Below are 18,297 nucleotides of genomic sequence, written 5' to 3' on the forward strand. Positions count from 1 at the left end.
GGCTGACCTGTGATGGAAGCCAGGAATACTGGCTAACACTATTCAGCTCAGGACGCTGAAGCACAATTGCCAAGTGTTCAAGTCCATGGCTACACAGTAAGCTCCAAGTTGGCCTAGGTTACCCTATGAAACTATTTGAAAGAAAGGAGAGAGAGGTCTAATGAGGGGCTCAGCAGGTAAGATACTTGCCCCTAAACATGACAACCTGATTACTGATCCTTGGAACCAACAGAGTAAAAGGGGAGAGTTGACCCCCTACCAGTTGTCCTCTGACCTTCGCATACATGCCCTGTGGTATGTATCCCGCCTGCTCCCCCTCAAAAGATAATAAAAATTTTAAGTGGCTAAGCCTGGTGATACATGCCCTTTATCCCTGCAACCAGGAGGCAGAGGCAAGCAAACCTTCGTGAGATCAAAACCAGTCTGGTTTACCAGGCTACCAGGGCTACACGGTGAGATCCTCTTAAAAAAAACAACAAAAACCCCACTGTGATGTAGAATATGTTAAATCCCAAATTCCTGATCCCAGACCCTAGCTTTTCAGCAGACCTGCTGCAAGTCACAGGTCGTTTACATCGTTCCGTGTCCTTGGCTATAAAATGAGCTGAGAGCTGGTGTGACAGTCGTACACAGGCAATCCCAGTTCTTGGGAGGTAGAGTCAGCAGGATGAAGAATTTGTCCTCAGCGCTAACAAGGAGTCGAGACTGAAAAGTTCAGACTCTGTGTCTGCAAATGGTTTAGTATCTTGAAGCCATGCTGCATAAACTTTTACAGGTCATGTGTTTCCTCAAGAATCTGATGAGAACTCTGTGTCTTCTGCTCAGATAAAAATACGCACGCACGAAGCTCCGTCTGGTATGCAGGGTTCCAAGGACTGGAGCTTTAGGACTAGAGTGATACAATTAGTCTTTTTTTTCTTTTTCTAGATAGGGTTTCTCTTTGTAACTCTGACTCTTCTGGAACTCACTCTGTAGACCAGGCTGGCCTCAAACCCACAGAGATCCATCAGCCTCTGCCTCCCAAGTGCTGGGATTAAAGGCATGCGCCACCACTGCCCAGCTTGGTTTAGTGTTTCTAATGATCAAGTCTCAGCTGTGGTTCCAGCATCCCTAGGTCATCTGCCCACTCCATCTCTCCTCTGCCTGCAAGTCCTCTAATAACTTGTGAGATCAGCCTGGTCTACTTCGTACTGCAGTCTTTAGACTTGGCTTTTACATAGTAGAACTATTCCCACCCTCCAATGAAGTCTTACCTGGAGCGCCAACATAAGTAAAAGGAAAGTCTGAAGCATGTATTTACCCATTTATTCATTCATAGGGCCACTCAGCTAGTATCTCTAGTGTCAACTGTGCCAGGCATCTGGCTGGACAAGCTGAGCTCCCGCTTACGGGTTTTCATAGCCTCTTTCTCTGACCTGGAACCCGGCAGCTCCATGAACCAGTGTGAAGATCACAGGTCTCATAAGATCACCCTGACCTGGAGTGAGCGATGAGAGACCCAGGCCTTGGAAATGCTTAACTTCGTCGGGTCTCATACTGCTCATCCATAAGATGCACTAATATCACTGCATTGCAAGTATATGCGACCGTTACCAGCTCTCGGTGGGAGCCCGGCTGGTCCGGAAGAGGACAAGTGAAGCAGACACTATCTTCTGCCTTCAGTGTCCAGGAGAGCCCCCCACCAACATCTTAAACTAGCTGTGATTGCTTGGAACAAATGTCCAGGAACAAAAAGCCTCGGGAACGTCTTAGCTATTTCTTCATTCTTCCCGCCCCTGGGAGGCTGGCTGCTGTCAGTATGGGTGTCATAGTCTCAGTTCACATATCATCCTCTGGGGCCTCGATTCCCAAACCCAAGCCTGCCAGTGGAGAAAGACTTCCCCGACTGGGGTCTCAGATAAGAAGACTTCTGCATCTCAAGGGCTGCTCCCTGGACTGACACTGGGCAGATACAAACTCCCTTTAACCCGTGCTTGCAAGCATGGCGTCCTATGGGCCTGAATGCCTTCTATTTGCAAACCTTCATCTCAGGGACTTTTCCTTTTCTTATTCTTGGTTGGCAATCAATCTAATGCCATGGTTGATGGCATCGGCTTTGGAGTTGGGCCAGCCTGAGCACAAATCCTGGCTCTGCCTCTACTCCCTTCTCACTCCTAGGAAAGACACTCAACTTTTCCAAGCTTTGCATCTGTGGAATGGGTATAATAATACCACCAACCTAGCATTGTGGGGAATATAAATACTCCATCTACAGCCTTGCTTTACTTAGTCCTGATTTTCTGACTGAGAAGCCTATTGTTGGATAACACAGTGGAGTTGGGTCAAGGACACACATGCCCATCATCTGCGTACCTGTCCCTGAACCAGCGTGGCCCACTCCCGCCATGACCCAACAGGAGTTTAATGCCAAGAATAAATGACAAAAGCCTCCCCCAACCCTCCAATACTCTGGCAAACAGGAAATTGAGCTGCAGTTTTTCCTTTTTTTTTTAGTAGGTCAGAGAGCATTGCCTGTCTCCCCCAGGAGCCATCCCTCTGCCTCCAGTATCCAGTGAGGCCACCCCCCTTGTTTATGATACTACACTCTGTGACATCTGGCATCTGTTCCTCCTGAGGAACTCTGTATGTGTTTTTATCACAAACTCGTCTTTGAGAAACAAGATGCTTCTCTTCTCCATAAAGCTCAGCCAGAGTCTGTTACAAGGTCTGCTCCAGCCAGTTACCTGTTAGTCCTCCCCTGTGGGGAACAGCATCATTTACCCTAAAGTTGAGGGTGTCTCTGGCCAGTGAGTTCCACAATTTTAAAAACCAGTTCATTCCCTGAGATCCTCAAGGCCTGAGTACTACCCTAACATCTCCCAGGGGACCTGGTTCCTGGAACCAAAGGCATCCCAACCAAGCATGTTCATAGATTCCTGCCACAGCCAAGTCTGCCCTCGGCTGCCTTCTTTCTACCCAGCTGTGCTTCTGAGCCGGAGGTTCCACTGGTGGCCAGGTCTAGACTGAGGGTCCTGCCGCACACGGATAGCCGCCGCAAAGCCGCAGACGCGGCCTCCACTGGCACCGTGTGCTGCTCCAACAACATCTCCAGCAGCGAGTTCATCTCTGAGACGAAAGTGCTGGCCAGGCGCGTGCCTGTCGGGCTTAGCTCGGGTCCTGGTCCGGCTGTTTTGCCGAATGTCTGGAAGGTTCTCGGTTCCTCTGAAGCTGCGGCGTCAGGGGAAGACAAGTTGTCTCGGTAATTGGTGGTAAGGGGCAGTGACAGTCTCGCCATCCAGGCAGGGTCAGGGGGACTCAGCTTGTCCAGGGCCAGACCTGTAGAGGAAGGAGGGACACGGTGAGGGCCAAATGCAGGGAAGCCAGGCAGGCGGGGTGGGGCTGTAAGCAGGACAGGAGCAGTGGACAAAGAAGGGAAGGGAAATGGTGGGGGACATACGACGGTGGGAGCGGGACGGGAAGGAAGAGGCCTTGACGGGCAAGCTCCCTGGGCAGGAAAACTGCTGACCAAAGCCGGAAGAGCTTAGTTTGGGGGAGGCATGAGGTAGATAGGATTAGCCTGTTTGAGCCTGGCATAGAGGAAGGAACACATCTAGTATCCCAACACTTGGGAAACTGAGGCTGGAGAGTCACAGCAAATTTGAGGCCAGCCTCATCTGCCCATCAAGTTCCAGGCCATTCAGGGACCCTATCTCAAAAACAAGCAAAAAAGGGGGGGGATAATAATAACCACTTATTAACTGCTCATATGCCAAGAAATTGCATAATTATCTCATTTCACCTACTCAGGTGTTTGAGGTCAAGGGTCTTATCTCCATTTTAAGGATAAGGATTCTGACCCTCAAAGAAGTCTTGATTTCTAGGAAACCAAAACTGGGTTGGACCTAGGTCTAACGACTTTGAAGACCCTGGTACTCCGCAGCCCTACCCACTCTTTAGGAAGCATGGCCTTCTTGCCCCTGGGTACTTCTCGGATGCGCCTCTAGAATTCCCAGGGCTGACAGGGCCTGCGTTGTCACTATAGGGCCATCTCATCTCCCCCCACACTGTTTCCTGGCCTAGTGTCCAGCTGACAAGGGGCTGTCTGCCTGAGGATTGTCCTGAGAAAGGAATGGGGCAGTGGCAGCGACAGCCTGGTATTTGTGGCTTTTAAAAATAACGTCCCCTGGATTCTCATGCCACCGTCACCCTTTTCTCATTTCTCTCGGAAAACCCTGCCTAGGAGCTGGATGTGGTGGCACGTGCCTGAAATTCCAGCACTCAGGCTGAGACAGGAGCGTTACTGGGAGTTCCAGGATAGAATAGGTTACACAGGACAATAGGCCAGTTAGGGCTACATAAGACTCTTTCTCAAATAACACCAAACAAATAAACATGAATTCCAGCACCAAAGACAAAGACCAAGCAGGAAAAAAAAAAGGAAATCCAATTTCCTGCTTATGAACCACACACACACACACACACACACACACACACACACACCACACACACACACACACACGGGGCGGGGGGGGGGAGAACACTTATTAATGTTAACAGGTACTTAATGCTTGTTTCAGGCTAGTGGTTTTAAATCTGTGCAAGAAGATGCTGGAAGGAAATAGGGCACAGTGTTAACTGAAATTCTCTGGGCATAAATGATTTGTTCTTTGTTTGTCTGTTTGCCTATATTTTCTACGTTATCAGAATGCTACTTCCACAACTTGAAAAGGTCATTCCAATGAGCAGCTAATCATTCGTTTGGATCAGTGAATGATCCCCTGGTTCTTGTCTCCAGCTCTGGACTGTACAGGCTGGGTCTGGCCTCCTGCCTGGGACTTGGTGAATGTCTGTTATATGATTAATGGACATGCTGATTGACCCTTGACATTGGGAGACTGTAAACATTACTTCCCTGAGTCTCTGAGAAATAAGACTCCAGCCTTTCCTTGTTCATGGTCAGCTTCAGAGGAGAATGGGAAGTCATGGGGCATATGAGGACAGCCGGAAAGTGATGATGAGTTCACCATGTGACCTTCATTACAAATTCGGGGAGCTCATGAAACTAATAAAATAGCCATCCCCTCCCAAGGGTGTAGGCCACCGGAAGTCAGAATCGGATGTCTCATTCCATTTCCTTTTGTTCTTTTTTGAGATGAGTTCTCACTTTGTAGCCCTGGTTGGCCTGGAATTCCTTATGTAGACCAAGCTAGTCTCAAACTCACAGATATCCACCTGCCTCTGCCTTCCAAGTACTAGGATTAAAGGCGTGCCCGCTACACCTGACATCCGACCTATTTGGGGGGACAGATTCTCTCACGGGAACCAGAAGCTCCCAATTCAGCTAGGCTGGCCAGTCAGCAAACCACAGGGATCCTCCAGTCCCTACCTCCCTAGCACTGAGACTACAGATGAACACGCCTGACTTTTAAAATGGGTTTTAGGAGATCCAAACTTAGGCCCTCAAATTTTTGTGGTGAACACTTCACCCACTGAGTCATTGTATCACATGTCCAGATGGATTTTTTTTTTTTTATCTAATCACCAAGTCCCCAGTCCTAAACATGGCTCTCAGTAGCCCCAGGGCATCCAGTGCTTGGACCGCAAAGTCTTTCCCACCCATTTCTCCATCTTCCCAACTCACATTGCCTAGTGCTTCCTGGGCTGTGGGGAGGCAGGACAGGTCAAGGATTGAGCCCACAAGTTCTACCCACAGCTGGCCGATGACAGAATTCAAAATTGTAGCCACCAACCACACGTGGGTGATGAGCCCTTGAAGTGTAGCTGGGATGACTAAGGACTCAATATTTCATTTTATTTAATTTCACTTCATCTAAACTTAAATAGCCATATGTGGCCAGTGGCTACCATATTGAGCAGCACAGCTCTAGAATTTAGAGTCATATTGCCTATATTAATAGCCATTAACTGCATGACCCCAGGCAAATTATTAAACACTTTTAACCCTCAGCTTTTTTTCCCTTTATGAAACGGGGATAATGAATAGCCCCTTTCTCTTCATATTTTCTCCAGAGAAACTTACAATAGGTGACTTGCCTTTAAAAAGCTCTTTCGGTGCTAGTTGTTCTTAGTTCCAGAAAGGGCAAAACCTGCCATGCCTTGCAGCCAGACAGAACATGTGGGAAATAAATTAACTCCAGAAACAGAAGATGGGATGGTCAGGGGTAGGGTGTGTCATGTCACCTAAAGGAGTAGACTAGTTCCCACAGAGGGCACTTGGCTGTCAGAGTCTCACATTAAAACTCGTATTATGTTTATAGTTAAAGCTAATTGTTTTCCTTCCCTTCCCTTCTTCCTCCTTTTCCCCTCCTCCTCCTCCTCTTCTTCTTTGTTCATTGTTTTTATAGGCTCTTATGTAGCTCAGACTAGTCCAGAATTCATCAAGGATGACCTTGCATTTCTGACCCTCCGGCCTCTACTTCCTGAGTACTGGGATTAAAGGTCTGTACCAGCAGGCCCATTTAATGCACTGTTTGGGAATGAACCCAGGAGGAGGCAAATACTATTATCATCTGAGCTACATTCCAACCCAAAACCAATTTTTTTTGAAAAAAACAATCTCTTCATCTTCAATTAGCACATAAAGGAGTTGTCCCTTTCTGGGGTGAAAGGTTATTTAAATATGCCAAATGCAATGGTGCCCTTGAGTTTATACTGCGTGCGCAGGATGGAGGAGACTGTGCAGGCCAGCTTACTTCCTGAGCCTGGGTTCACCTGTACATTTGGTCTTATCTACTCCAGAGGACACCTGTTGGCTTTCCTGGTGCTCGACACACAGACCAAGAACTAGGAAGTTGTTTACTCAGCAGTGATCTTGTGTTATTCTCTTTCTTGTCTTTTGTTAAGATTTATTTATTCCGTGTTATGCATATGAATGTTTTTCCTGTCTATCTGTCTGTGTATGTGTGTACTCATTGCCTGTGAAGTTCAGAAGAGGGAGTTGGATTCCCTGAAACTAAGTTACAGACAGTTGTAAACTGCCATGTGGGTGCTAGGAGCTGAACCCAGGTCCCCTGGAAGAGCAATCAGTGCTCTTAACCACTAGTCATCTCTCCAGCCCTGTTTGTTATTCTCAATGATGAGTTTTAAAAAGTAGGCCCTGCGGTCTGGAGAGATGGCTCAGTGGTTAAAAGCACTGGCTGCTCTTCTAGAGGACCCAGGTTCAATTCCCAGCACCCACAGAGCAGCTCAGCACTGTCTGTAAATCCAGTCACAGGGGATTCAACACCCTCGCACAGATAAAGTACAGGCAAAACACCGATGCACATATAATAATTTCTTTAAATTAAACAATAAAAAAGTAGAACCTGGTCAATTAAATAAAGGAAAACCGGGCATGGTGGCTCATGCCTATAATCTCAGCACTTGGGAAGTTGGGGAGGAGGATTCCACGGTCAGCCTTGGCTACATATTGACAGAGTCAAACCCTGTCATAAACAACCAAACCCACCACCAGAACTAAATAAACAAGCAGATAACCACTTTCCGAGACTACATGGGGAAATAGAATCCTAGGCACACCCCTCTGCACAGTGGATTGGACAACTCTGGAGCCTGGATGCATGGGCAAATGATGGGCACAGAGACAGCACGGGGTGACCTCAGGGCATCTCTACCTGTATGGGGGTCCAGCAGGCTCGATAGCTCTTCTTCCAGAAGTCGCTTCACAGAAAGGTTCTCCTCCTCGGGGCCTAGGGGGCCCTCTTCCAGGTCGGGCTCTGCTTGGCCACCAGGCCTGACACCTGGGCCATCTGAGCCATCTGTGTTTGGGATGGGAGCCCTGTGAAGAGGCCAACCAGGTTTCAAGTGAGGCATTTTCACATAACTGTTCACAGCATCTGTATCATTTGCCATCTATACAGGGAACTGATGCATAGCCTGGCTTACGGAGTCAGGGTGCACTGGGTCCTATATTCCCAGCCTTCCTGCTGACTGCTCCTCTCCTGTGAAACAGGAGTAATAAGTGTAACCCTCGTGGGGTTTGTAAATGAGACTTCGTAGGTAAAAGGTTTAGCACAGAGCCCTGCAATGGTCTAAACAGAAGGCGCACAGGGGAGAAATGGAGACATTGGTAGTGTTGCCCTCCATGGCCCCCCTTCACACCTCCATGGAGTATGGCATTTAGTAAACTTTAGTCGAAGTCGATGTGGTCATCTACCCAGTACCAGCCAGGCAGGGTGGGTTTTGCCTTCCTTATGCCTTGTTCTCTTGTCAAATGCGCAAAACATGGCCTAGCATACACTGGGCATTTGACAAACACTATGGAATCTGACTGTGGTTTCCTTCCTACTGAAGCCACCTCCCAGAGCAAAGGAACAGGTCTGTGGGGGACGCATCTGAATTGGGCACCCTTTACTCACGTCTGCACCTGCACCCCAGCTTCCTGGCTTAAGCCGAGGACCTTGTGTCTCACTGACCCTCAAGGGCTCTGACAGTCACACAGGACAAAGCCCATCCCTACAGGGCAAAAGTCTCCCATGATTCTCATGTGATTTTTATTGTCCTCATTCCCCACGGTGACCGTTCCTGCTGCTATTAAGAGATCATCCAGAAGGTAACAAACTGGGGATAACGGGGTGACAACTCCCCTAAGTCAGGCCTCGTGCTATGCAAGGTACATGCACTTACTCATTGGAGTCTGTCCACGAGAGTTCTTCCCATTCTGCCACCCAGATTTTTGCAGTAGCTTGCCTAAGGACCCCACGGGCTAAGTAATTAAGCAAGAATTCCAATCTAGACCTATGACTCTGGAATGTGAGCACTCTTAGGGCTCAGGAAATCGTGTCAAAATGTGAAAGCTTTTAAAGCTGTGCCTCTGACCTCCTATCCCAGAGCTCCCACCCCCAGGCGAACAGATAGCCATTTAGAATTCCTTTCCCAAAGAAGGTCATAGAAACTAGAACTTTTCCCAAAGCCAACATAAAACCTAAACACACACTTGAATTCCCCCCTTACTTTCTGTGTAAGAGCTGGCAATAAGGAAATACTCTGGCTTGCCTAGCTTGATGGCAGGTTGTGAGTCCCTTGTTCCAGAAAAGCTCCTAGCCCATACCTGGAAGCAAGGAATGCTGGGTAGAGCAGCCAAGAAAGCCATACAGATAGGCCTGGCTAAGTCTAAATTTCAATTTACTCATACCATTTTCATCCAATTATATTTTCACAGGTATCCCGGAAACACTAAACCCAATCTTAAAAATATGTCTTTGGATCTTCAATCTAAAGACTTCTTCTGTACCACATGAAACAATGATTTCAAAAATTGTAATGGGATCTGTGAGATAAACTCCTCAGTGGCTAAGGGCATTTGCCTGAGTTCAATCCCTGAGTGATAGAAAAGAGAGAACAGACACCCTCTGCTGTCCTCTGTCCTTCCACACATACACACATCCCCTGACTCATATGCAAAATAAAGAAATGTAAAAGAATTTTTTACATTTACTATAGCTTTTCTCTTGTTCATTGGTCTGTTGGCAGTTGATTCCCAACTGTTGCAAATGTTGCAAATGTTGAGCCTGCAGGAGGGAAAATCTGTTTCTCCATCCATTGCTATCCTCTGGAGGGCTCCTCGGGTCCAGGACTGCCCGCAGGAGCACACCCTTGCACTTACATCCTTATATAGCATGTTTGTAGGCCAAGAGAAGGAACGGTGAAAGTTACAGATTTCAAACCCATCAAGTAAGCAGGGGAGACAGTCAGCTAAGAGGTGAAGTAATTTCCTTAGTGACACAGAAACTGTAAATATCATAAATACAGTGGCCCCAGGATGGAGCCTCCGGAGTGGGGGGATGGGTGCTGTCTGCTGCATGTACCCCCTGGGCTGGGCTCAGAGGATGCCCATCCTTCCACACTCACCAAGGGTAACCTAGGGGCCCGGTGTAGACCGTGCTGTGGGTGCTACCCGCTGCTTACCTGCTGCCGCCGGGCTTGGCTGAGTATTTATTTCCTCGGTGGTTTGGTTTGGGCTGGAATTGGCCCTGATGCAGCAAGGACAGCAGCTGGGAGATTTGCTACAAGACAGGAAAAATCTGTTGACTCCACACAATTCCGACCCAGCGCGCTTCCTTGCCGGATGTTTCCCTCAAACGCTGCTGCTTTCTTTTTATAGTTTTTCCTCTGGCTTCAGATGCTTCTGCGATCAGATAGGGGGTTGGGGGAACGGACCTGTGTGACTGAGGCAGGGACCTGGGGGAGGGTGCTTCCCAGCTTTGCCGTGTCCCTGCAGGCCCTGGGCAGCTGAAGGAGATCCTATGGAGACCCTTGGAACCATCCCCATTAGCTCGTTCCCTGGAGTGACTGGCGGGCTTGGAGTGGAAATGGCATTTCCAGACCGTACAGTAGTTACTTTGGTAAGGATTGTCTTCAAGAGTTATTTTTCCCTTTGCACAGTGTTCAAACGTTCTGGCTTGAACTTGTGGAGGTGTGTGTGTGGGGATATGCAAGGCTGCCTGGTACAGGCAGAAATAGTGTCATTTAACCAATTCACTTATTCACCCTGTCAATGGACATGGTTTTTTGTTGGTTGGTTGGTTTTTCAAGATAGGGTTTCTCTGTGTAACAGCCCTAGCTGCCCTGGAACTGGCTCTGTAGACCAAGCTGGCTACGAACTCAGAGATCTGCCTGCTTCTGCCTCCTAAATGCTGGGATTAAAGGCATGTGCCACCACCACCCGGCAATGGACATGTATTTTAAAAGCATATCTTTGTGCCAGGCTAGTATTTCTGTGGGACTTGTAAGAATGCAATAGGGACCCTATGTGGTCTTTGGAAGCTCATGATTTATAAGAAAGGCAAGGAAGAAGGGGACAAAAACTTCACCAGAGTCACAATTATCCATTTACTTTTTTGTCTTTTGAGACAGGATCTTACTATGCTGTGCAGGCTGCCCTGGAACTCCTGTCTTAGCCACCCAAGGGGCTGGAACTATAGGCATGAGCCACCAAACCTGGCTTTCAGGCAATTCAACAAATGTTTTCTTGAATTCTGACTGTGTGCCAGGAACTCCTGCTGAGACCGAAGGCTCCACAGGAATTCCGCCAGAGACTGGAAGATCTTGGCCATTAAGAGAAGACAGCTTCTGTTCAGGGTTCTCAAAGACTAGAAAAATGACAGGGCTTCAGGTAGATGGGAGAAGAGGGACTGACTAGATGTTAGTCCTGCACCCCAAGGTCCTGGAGGGAGAGGAAGCAGCCCCAGTCTTCGTACACTCGGTTCTTCCTGGTTGCCAGCTTGTGACCTTTCAGGCAGATTTTGAGACCCACGGAGACTTCAGCTTCATCACCTTTTGTCTCTGAAGCGCTTTGAATTCTCCACAGTATTGTCAGGGTTAATTAAATACATTGATACTAAGACTCGGGGGTGTTACCTCTAAAAATGCCGCTTCATGGTGGCCAGCACTAGGGTGGTACGGTGACTTGGGAGAGTCAGGGTCCCTGAGCCTGCCTCAGGTAGATTCTGCCTCCCTACCTGGCCCAAAAGCCCTTAGAAGACAGGCACCTAAAACTTTTACCCAAGCGACACTAGGTAAGCACAACTTGAAGGCCAAGCTCAGTGTCACATCCTGGCATTCAGAGTCACTTCACAGTTGGAACCCAGACTCTGGGGTTGGATTCAGGCTCACACTAACTCTGTTTCTGCCTTACCTCCCATCTTCCTGGCCCTAGAAAATCACTTCCCGGTCCTGAGTCTCGGTTTCCTCAGCAGTAGGGGAATAATAATGAGACCGAGGTCACTTGGTGGTGTGGCATTTAAATGAACTGAGCTGTGTGAATCACGTGTTGATAGAGCCCCAGGTAGCACTTAAAAATTACCTGTTGAGGGGGCTGGAGAGATGGCTCAGCGGTTAAGAGCATTGCCTGCTCTTTCAAAAGTCCTGAGTTCAATTCCCAGCAACCACATGGTGGCTCACAACCATCTGTAATGAGGTCTGGTGCCCTCTTCTGACCTGCAGGCATCCACACAGACGGAATAAATAAGTACTTTTTAAAAAAATTATCTGGTGACAACACATGTGCCACACAACAGCTGCAGGAAGGTGATACCAACCCATGCATTTTGTAGATATGCAACCTGAGGCACACAGTCCTTGCAGCGACAAGGCCTGGAACTTGAACTCAGGTCTGACTTTATTGTGTGGCTGAACTGCCAAAGAGACCTGGGTGTTGGGCATCTTACTCTTGACCCCCAGTTGATTCCAAGGGGTGCCTTTCTTTCCATGACTTCAGTGTGTCATGCAGAGTGTCTGTCTGCTCTCTACTGTCATGTCCAGTGGCATGGCATAAGAGTGCATCCTAGGGCTGGAGAGGTGGCTCAGTGGTTAAGAGCACTGGCTGTTCTTCCTGAGGTCCTGAGTTCAATTCCCAGCAACCACATGGTGGCTCACAACCATCTGTAATGAGATCTGGCACCCTCTTCTAGCGTGCGGGCAAACATGGAGGCAGAATGTTGTATACATAATAAATAAATAAATCTTTAAAAAAAAAAAAAAAAAGAGTGCATCCTAAACCAGGCGGGTGGTGCATGCCTGTGATCCCAGCACTAGGGAGGCAGAAGCGGGCAAATCCCAGCACTAGTGAGTTCGAGGCCAGCCTGGTCTACAGGGCAAGTTCCAGAATAGGCTCCAAAGCTACAAAGAGAAACCCTGTCTCGAAAAACCGAAACCAAACCAAACCAAACCAAAACAAAACAAACCAAAACAAAACAAAAAGAGAGTTCATCCTGAAAGCCTTTGGTGGACGAATGAGTGAAAGAATGAAGTAGTTGGCTGTAGTCCCCTCTGGGTTTGCAGGGAGCCCCAGGGTGAGGTTCCTAGGAGAAAAGCTAAAAACTGCCTCCAAGTGGCTTCCTAGGAAAGGGGTTGGAAAAGAAGCTGTGTCCCTGTTCCATGAGAAACCTGAGCTGACTGTCTGGCCCAACAAAAATATGTCTCTGATGCTCAGCCTTGCACAGCAAAGCTCTCGGGATGTCAGAGAAGCAGTTAGGGATATGTTAAGCGCCGTCCCTGAGAAGACCTCCCATTTGTGGCTAGTAAACCCCGAGGCATGAAACAGATGACCCCTCATGATCCCATTAATCCTTACCTCTAGGGCAGCAGAGACCAAGCAAGTTTGACTATGGAATTCCCATTTTGTAGATGAAGAAAATGAGACTCCACAGTTAGAGGTCATTCCCTACACTCTCCAGTTCTAAACTGTTGCGTTTGAACTGGGACTTACCTAACTAGACAGTTGTTTCTCCTGTCTCCCCAGCTGGTACACTCTGGGGTCTCAAGCAAGTCCCCTGAGGGAGTGTTACCCAGGCCTGACTGTTTCAAGGGAGGTTGTCTAGACACATGAGCAGGTTGAGAGCAGGCATGGGGAGGTGCTTTGTGGAGGGGATGGTAACCATTTGCTGAGCAGACACTACAGTCCGGGCAGACACTGCTGTCCAGGCATGGCTGCCAGGAATCGATTCATTTGGTTTTCCTGCAGTCTTGCAGGGACCATGTTGCTAAAGTGGGTACCTCTAACTATAAGCTGAGTAAGTTCTCTATGAGCTACAGGTGGAAAGAGGTAGAGCCAGGATTTGAACCCAGGCAACCTTACTCCAAAGTTCTTATTTCTAATCACTACCTGTGCTGTGTTTGCTGTGTGTCCACCTGTGCCAGGCATGCATACGTACTTTACAGGAATTAACTGATCTGACCCTCAGGACAACTCTGTAGGGCACACACACACTTCTCACTGCCATTCCCAGTTCACCATCAAGGAAACTGAGGCTCAGAAACACGCTCGGGACCACGCAGCTAAGATCCGTTGACCCCAGCCCTTAAGTTCTACATCACAATACGCTGGGTGAGTCTAAGGGTGAATATGGGAAACAAGGGGGTCTATTGCTCTTGGTGGTGTTCTGGGGTGGGGGGCAGTGACCAGAAAAACAGCTGCCCGCGCCAGAGGTACCTGCACAGGTGGAGAATCCCCAGCGAGCTCCTCCACGGGGTTTCGTTCTGCGAAAGCAGCCACGGACAGCCGGACCAGGCTCCTCAGGATCTGGTGAGGACCAGGCTGTCCTTCAGGAGACACTTTGCCGTGGAGATTCCGCTGCCGTCTCAGGGTTGCAGAGGAGGCTGGCGGGCTCTGTGGGGCCTCCTTACTGCCCTGGTCTCCAGCCAGCCTTGCTATGGGGCTGCCAGGCAGCTGCAGAGGCCTTGAGTGCAGCTGGCCCAGGGCAGGTGGGGACTCAGGAAGGCTTAGGTTCTCTCGGGAGGCGTTCCTCTGCCTGGGATGGTTGAAAAGAAAGTTGTAGGTGTCCTGCAGTACCTCCTGGCTCTCTGCCAGTGCTCCCTGGTTGCCTTGGTTACGCAGGGTCCTGTATAAGGTTGGTGTGAGGTGGAAGGGGGCCTGCAAACAGGAGTCCCAACCTGTCTCTGTCAATGCCTCCTTACTGGTATCTTTAAGGGATGATTTAACGTCATCGACCTCATCCTCCTGGGCCCTGAGCATGGGCACCAGGTGAATATCTGCCTTCTGGATGTGTTTCTGGGGCCTCTTGGGCTGGTGGCGGTACGTGGACTCGGCTTCGCGACAGTTGTAGGCCCTATTATCCTTTTTCTCCGTCCGGCAGATGGACACGAACAGAGCCAAAATCAACCCAAAGATGGCCAGCAGCACAGCCAGGCAGATCATTGCCAGCACTGGTGTGCTCAGGACCCCAGACTCATGAGCAAAGTCCCTTAGGTGGTCCACACTGGTGACAAAAGCAACCCTCAACAGAGCTTGAGTCTGCAAGGAGGGGCTGCCCTGGTCCTCTACTACTATCCCCAGGTCCCACTGACTCCCAATGAGGCTGCTGGCATTGGTGACATTAATCAATAGCTGCCCCAAGGAGGGGCTGAGGACAAAAAGATGAGCATCATTCCCACTTCGAATGCTGTAGAGGAGCTCCCCATTGGCCCCTGAGTCTGCATCTCTTGCCACAATCGTCACCAAGAGATAAGACCAGGGGCTGCGGGTAGCCATTGGTGTACCAGTAACTGCTGGCTCCAAGCCATTGGGATTCTCGATGGGCAACAGAAGGTGCCCCGTGGAGGCATTTACAAGCACTGAAAGGGTGGCTTTACCTTCACTGAGCACAGGATGAATCACTTCTGGGGCATTATCATTGGCATCCAAGAGGCTAACCCACACAGAGATGCTGGATGCAAGCTGGGGATGCCCTCTGTCCTCTGCTATCACCTGGAACTCAAAGCCTGTCATCTGTTCATAGTCCAGTGACTTCTGAGCAGTGACTTCTCCTGTCTCAGAGTCAATAGCTACTAGGTGAGAAACGGTGGAGTCCTTGATACGGTATGACACTTTTCCATTAATGCCCAAATCGGCATCGTGAGCTTTGACGGTGATGATATGAAGGAAAGGTGGGTTGTTTTCCCAAGTGGAGACCTCATACCGGCTCTTCTCGAACACGGGGGCATTGTCATTGACATCACCGACCTGAATTCGCAGCTCCATCTCAGCTGATAAGGGCCGGGGTCCTTGGTCTTGGGCGAACACGGTGAGAGTGTATGTGGACCATAGCTCTCTGTCCAGTGTGGTGTTGGTAAGCAGCATGTATGTGTTGCCGTTAGTTCTTTTCAGCCTGAAATGGCCCAGCTCTTGGTTCAGCCAACAGTGGACCAGACCATTGTCTCCTGAGTCCAAGTCTTTTGCACTGACAAGAGCAATGAAACTGTCCCTGGGAAGATCTTCTGACACCAGTGACGTCTGGGAGGCCCATGTGATGTGAATGCTCGGAGCGTTGTCGTTGACATCCAGAACTTTGATGAGAACTTTGCAATGGCCTGGGATGGAATTGGGACCCAGGTCCCTTGCCTGAACATCCACCTCATAGGCAGGATTCCTCTCATAGTCTAGGCTTTGGCGCAGAATGATCTGGCCTGTCTTGGAATCTACACCAAAGGTATTCATCACCTCTGGGGACACGTGCTTGCCAAAGAAGAATTCTACCTCCCCGTTGGGTCCTTGGTCTGGGTCTGTAGCAGTCAGGTTTATGAGAAGAGTGCCGGGGGCAGTGTCTTCTGGGATTTCTAGGGCCAGTGAACTCTCAGCAAACACCGGACTATTGTCATTGGAATCCAGGACATTGACCTTGACCATGCTGGTGCCTGTCTGAGGGGGATTCCCATTGTCATAGGCAGTCAGCACCAGATCAAAAACCGAGTGGACTTCCCTGTCCAACTCCCTCACCACCACAAGTTCTGCATGTTTGGTCTCATCGGGCCCCACAATAACATCCAGGGCAAAGTGTTCACTGGGAGACAGGGCGTAGGAATACAAGCTGTTAGGACCAGTGTCTTGGTCAAGAGCTCTGTCCAAGGGGATTCGTGTGTACAGAGAGGCACTCTCGGAGATTTCCAGCTCCTGTTCACCCTTGGGAAACTCTGGCTGATGGTCGTTGATGTCCAGTACCTGAATCTCCACATGAATCAGAGCCGAAGCTCCCGTGGCAAGCACATCAAAGGACACCAGGCAGGGATCTTGCTGCTGGCATAGCTGCTCCCGATCCAGCCGCCTCGAAGTGCTGAGCAGGCCGTCCTCAGGGTTCATCTGAATAGGCAGTGCCTGAGGCAGCTGCAGGATCTGGAAGGCATCTCCTGCCTTCCCACGCCTCTCCTCCACTCCTGGTTCTTGGGACAGTTTCCCAATCACTGTGCCAGACGGCACTTCCTCTGTCACCTGGAATTTCACCATGAGAGTGGCCACCTCCTGACAACCCCCTGAGAGGAATAAGAAGCTGCCTGGCCCCAGGAGCCCTAGCAGGAATGGCAGAAGTAGCATCATGCTCACCGCAGGGAGGGCTGGACTCGACTGGCTGGAGGTCTTCAGAGGCAGGACACGTTCCCGGATGGCTCGATCAGCCTGGATCTCCTGCTTCTGATCTGCTGGTACAACGTTGTCCCATAATTAGAAGATGCTGGAAGAAGCAGGGTTCCCAAGCAAGGCCATCTCTGTGAAAAGTGATCCGAGCGGTCCCCAAACGGATGAATTGCTAGAGGAGATCCCTGCTCCCCAGCAGCACCAGCTGGTTCACTCAGCAGTGATGGGCAGGAACCGGTCTGAGACTTGACCTAGGAAAGCGGGATGTAGGGATCTAACTTCCAAACAGTCACTAGGCTGGGGAAGCAGAGAAGCAGCTTTTTCCTATGGAAACCCCACCTACAGGAAAAGGGAGGGCTGTGACTTTCAATGGCAATTAGAGAAGGAGCATTTCCTGTGAGGCTGAGAGGCCTGTCGCTGAAGAGGATGAGGCCAGGGCTCCTGGGACTGGCTGAATGGGAAGGTGCTGTCCACCAGCAAGGCAGCCAATGAGGGACAAGGAGCCACTGTGTAGCCAGGCGAGCAAAGAACTCGACCTATGCTGATGTCCCTCTAGGGCACGTCAGGCTCCCCATCTCTCTTCCTCATCTCCCTTTTCCCCCTTTGCCTTCTTCCCCCATTCTTCTACCTTCTGGTTGGACTCTCCGCCTCAACTTTTGCCCTCAGGCTTGTCTCTCTGAGAAGCAGCTATTATTAGTAGAAAAGTCACAGGAGCTACAGTGGCATGGGTTCAAATGCTGACTTGGCTGCTTCTCAGCTGGGTCTTCTAACTTAACCTCCCTGAGCCCCTGTTCCTTCATCTTCACGGTGGGGTGTGGAGGAAAATAATTGTCCTCCCTGCAGGAACCTGCGAGGCTTGAATGAGATGATTTGCAAAATCCCTTGGCTTGGTCCTGGTCCCAAATCACAAACAGCTGTGTTGTTTGGGTAAGGGTACTGTACTAGATACAGTTCATTCCACCTGCGGCAGCAGCTCTCACTTTGGCCATGGCTCACACTGACCCCTGAGGGTACCCGTGGCTCTACCAGAAGCTGTAATGAAGGAAGGACCTCTCTGATCTGACCGCAAGGCTCCCCTCCCCCGTCCCCTTCCTGAGATCCTTAGGATCCATTGTTCTCTACATCTGGTCCAAGTTGAGTCCCTGTCTGGGGAACCCCCAGCCTCCCTTCCTCTGTCTCGAACTTGTCACGTTTCCTTCTCCCACACCTTCCTCTCCCTTTCATCCGTCTTTCCCTCCCTTCCTCCCATTCTTTCTCAGCACACTTTTGTTTAGGAGAGTCCTGTGAACAGCGGCGGCCCTGCCTCCACTCCCAGCCCTGGTTTGAAGGTGAGCCCTTGCACCCACTCATCCTCTCACTTAGGCGAGGTGCAGGAAGGCAGAGGAGTGGGCAGGCTGCCTGTGTGGCCTTGTCACTTCTGTTTTCCCCCTTCTGTTGCCTCCAATATCCTTTCA

The 18,297-nt window shown here is 49.8% G+C and overlaps 1 protein-coding gene across 1 annotated transcript; it reads right to left on the reverse strand.

Annotated features, from left to right (window-relative positions):
• Positions 1-1,291: 1,291 nt before the first annotated feature.
• Pcdh12 (protocadherin 12) lies at positions 1,292-17,116 on the reverse strand. Its single transcript, XM_038330215.1, has 4 exons — positions 13,931-17,116; positions 9,907-10,004; positions 7,614-7,777; positions 1,292-3,315 (listed from the first exon to the last, which is right to left on the reverse strand). Exons 1-4 carry the CDS (start codon positions 16,805-16,807, stop codon positions 2,906-2,908), a joined length of 3,549 nt encoding a protein of 1,182 aa, XP_038186143.1. The 5' UTR covers positions 16,808-17,116; the 3' UTR covers positions 1,292-2,905.
• Positions 17,117-18,297: the final 1,181 nt, after the last annotated feature.

Source organism: Arvicola amphibius, chromosome 5 (genome assembly GCF_903992535.2).
Source record: "Arvicola amphibius chromosome 5, mArvAmp1.2, whole genome shotgun sequence".
Lineage (NCBI taxonomy): Eukaryota > Metazoa > Chordata > Mammalia > Rodentia > Cricetidae > Arvicola > Arvicola amphibius.

Coding starts and splice junctions, on each gene's coding strand:
- Pcdh12 (XM_038330215.1), bottom strand. CDS start 16,807: ATGATGCTACTTCTGCCATTCCTGCTAGGGCTCCTGGGGCCAGGCAGC. Junction 10,005..13,930: donor GGGATTCTCCACCTGTGCAG/GTACCTCTGGCG, acceptor CCTGTCTTGTAG/CAAATCTCCCAGCTGCTGTC. Junction 3,316..7,613: donor CCTGCTGGACCCCCATACAG/GTAGAGATGCCC, acceptor CTTCCTCTACAG/GTCTGGCCCTGGACAAGCTG.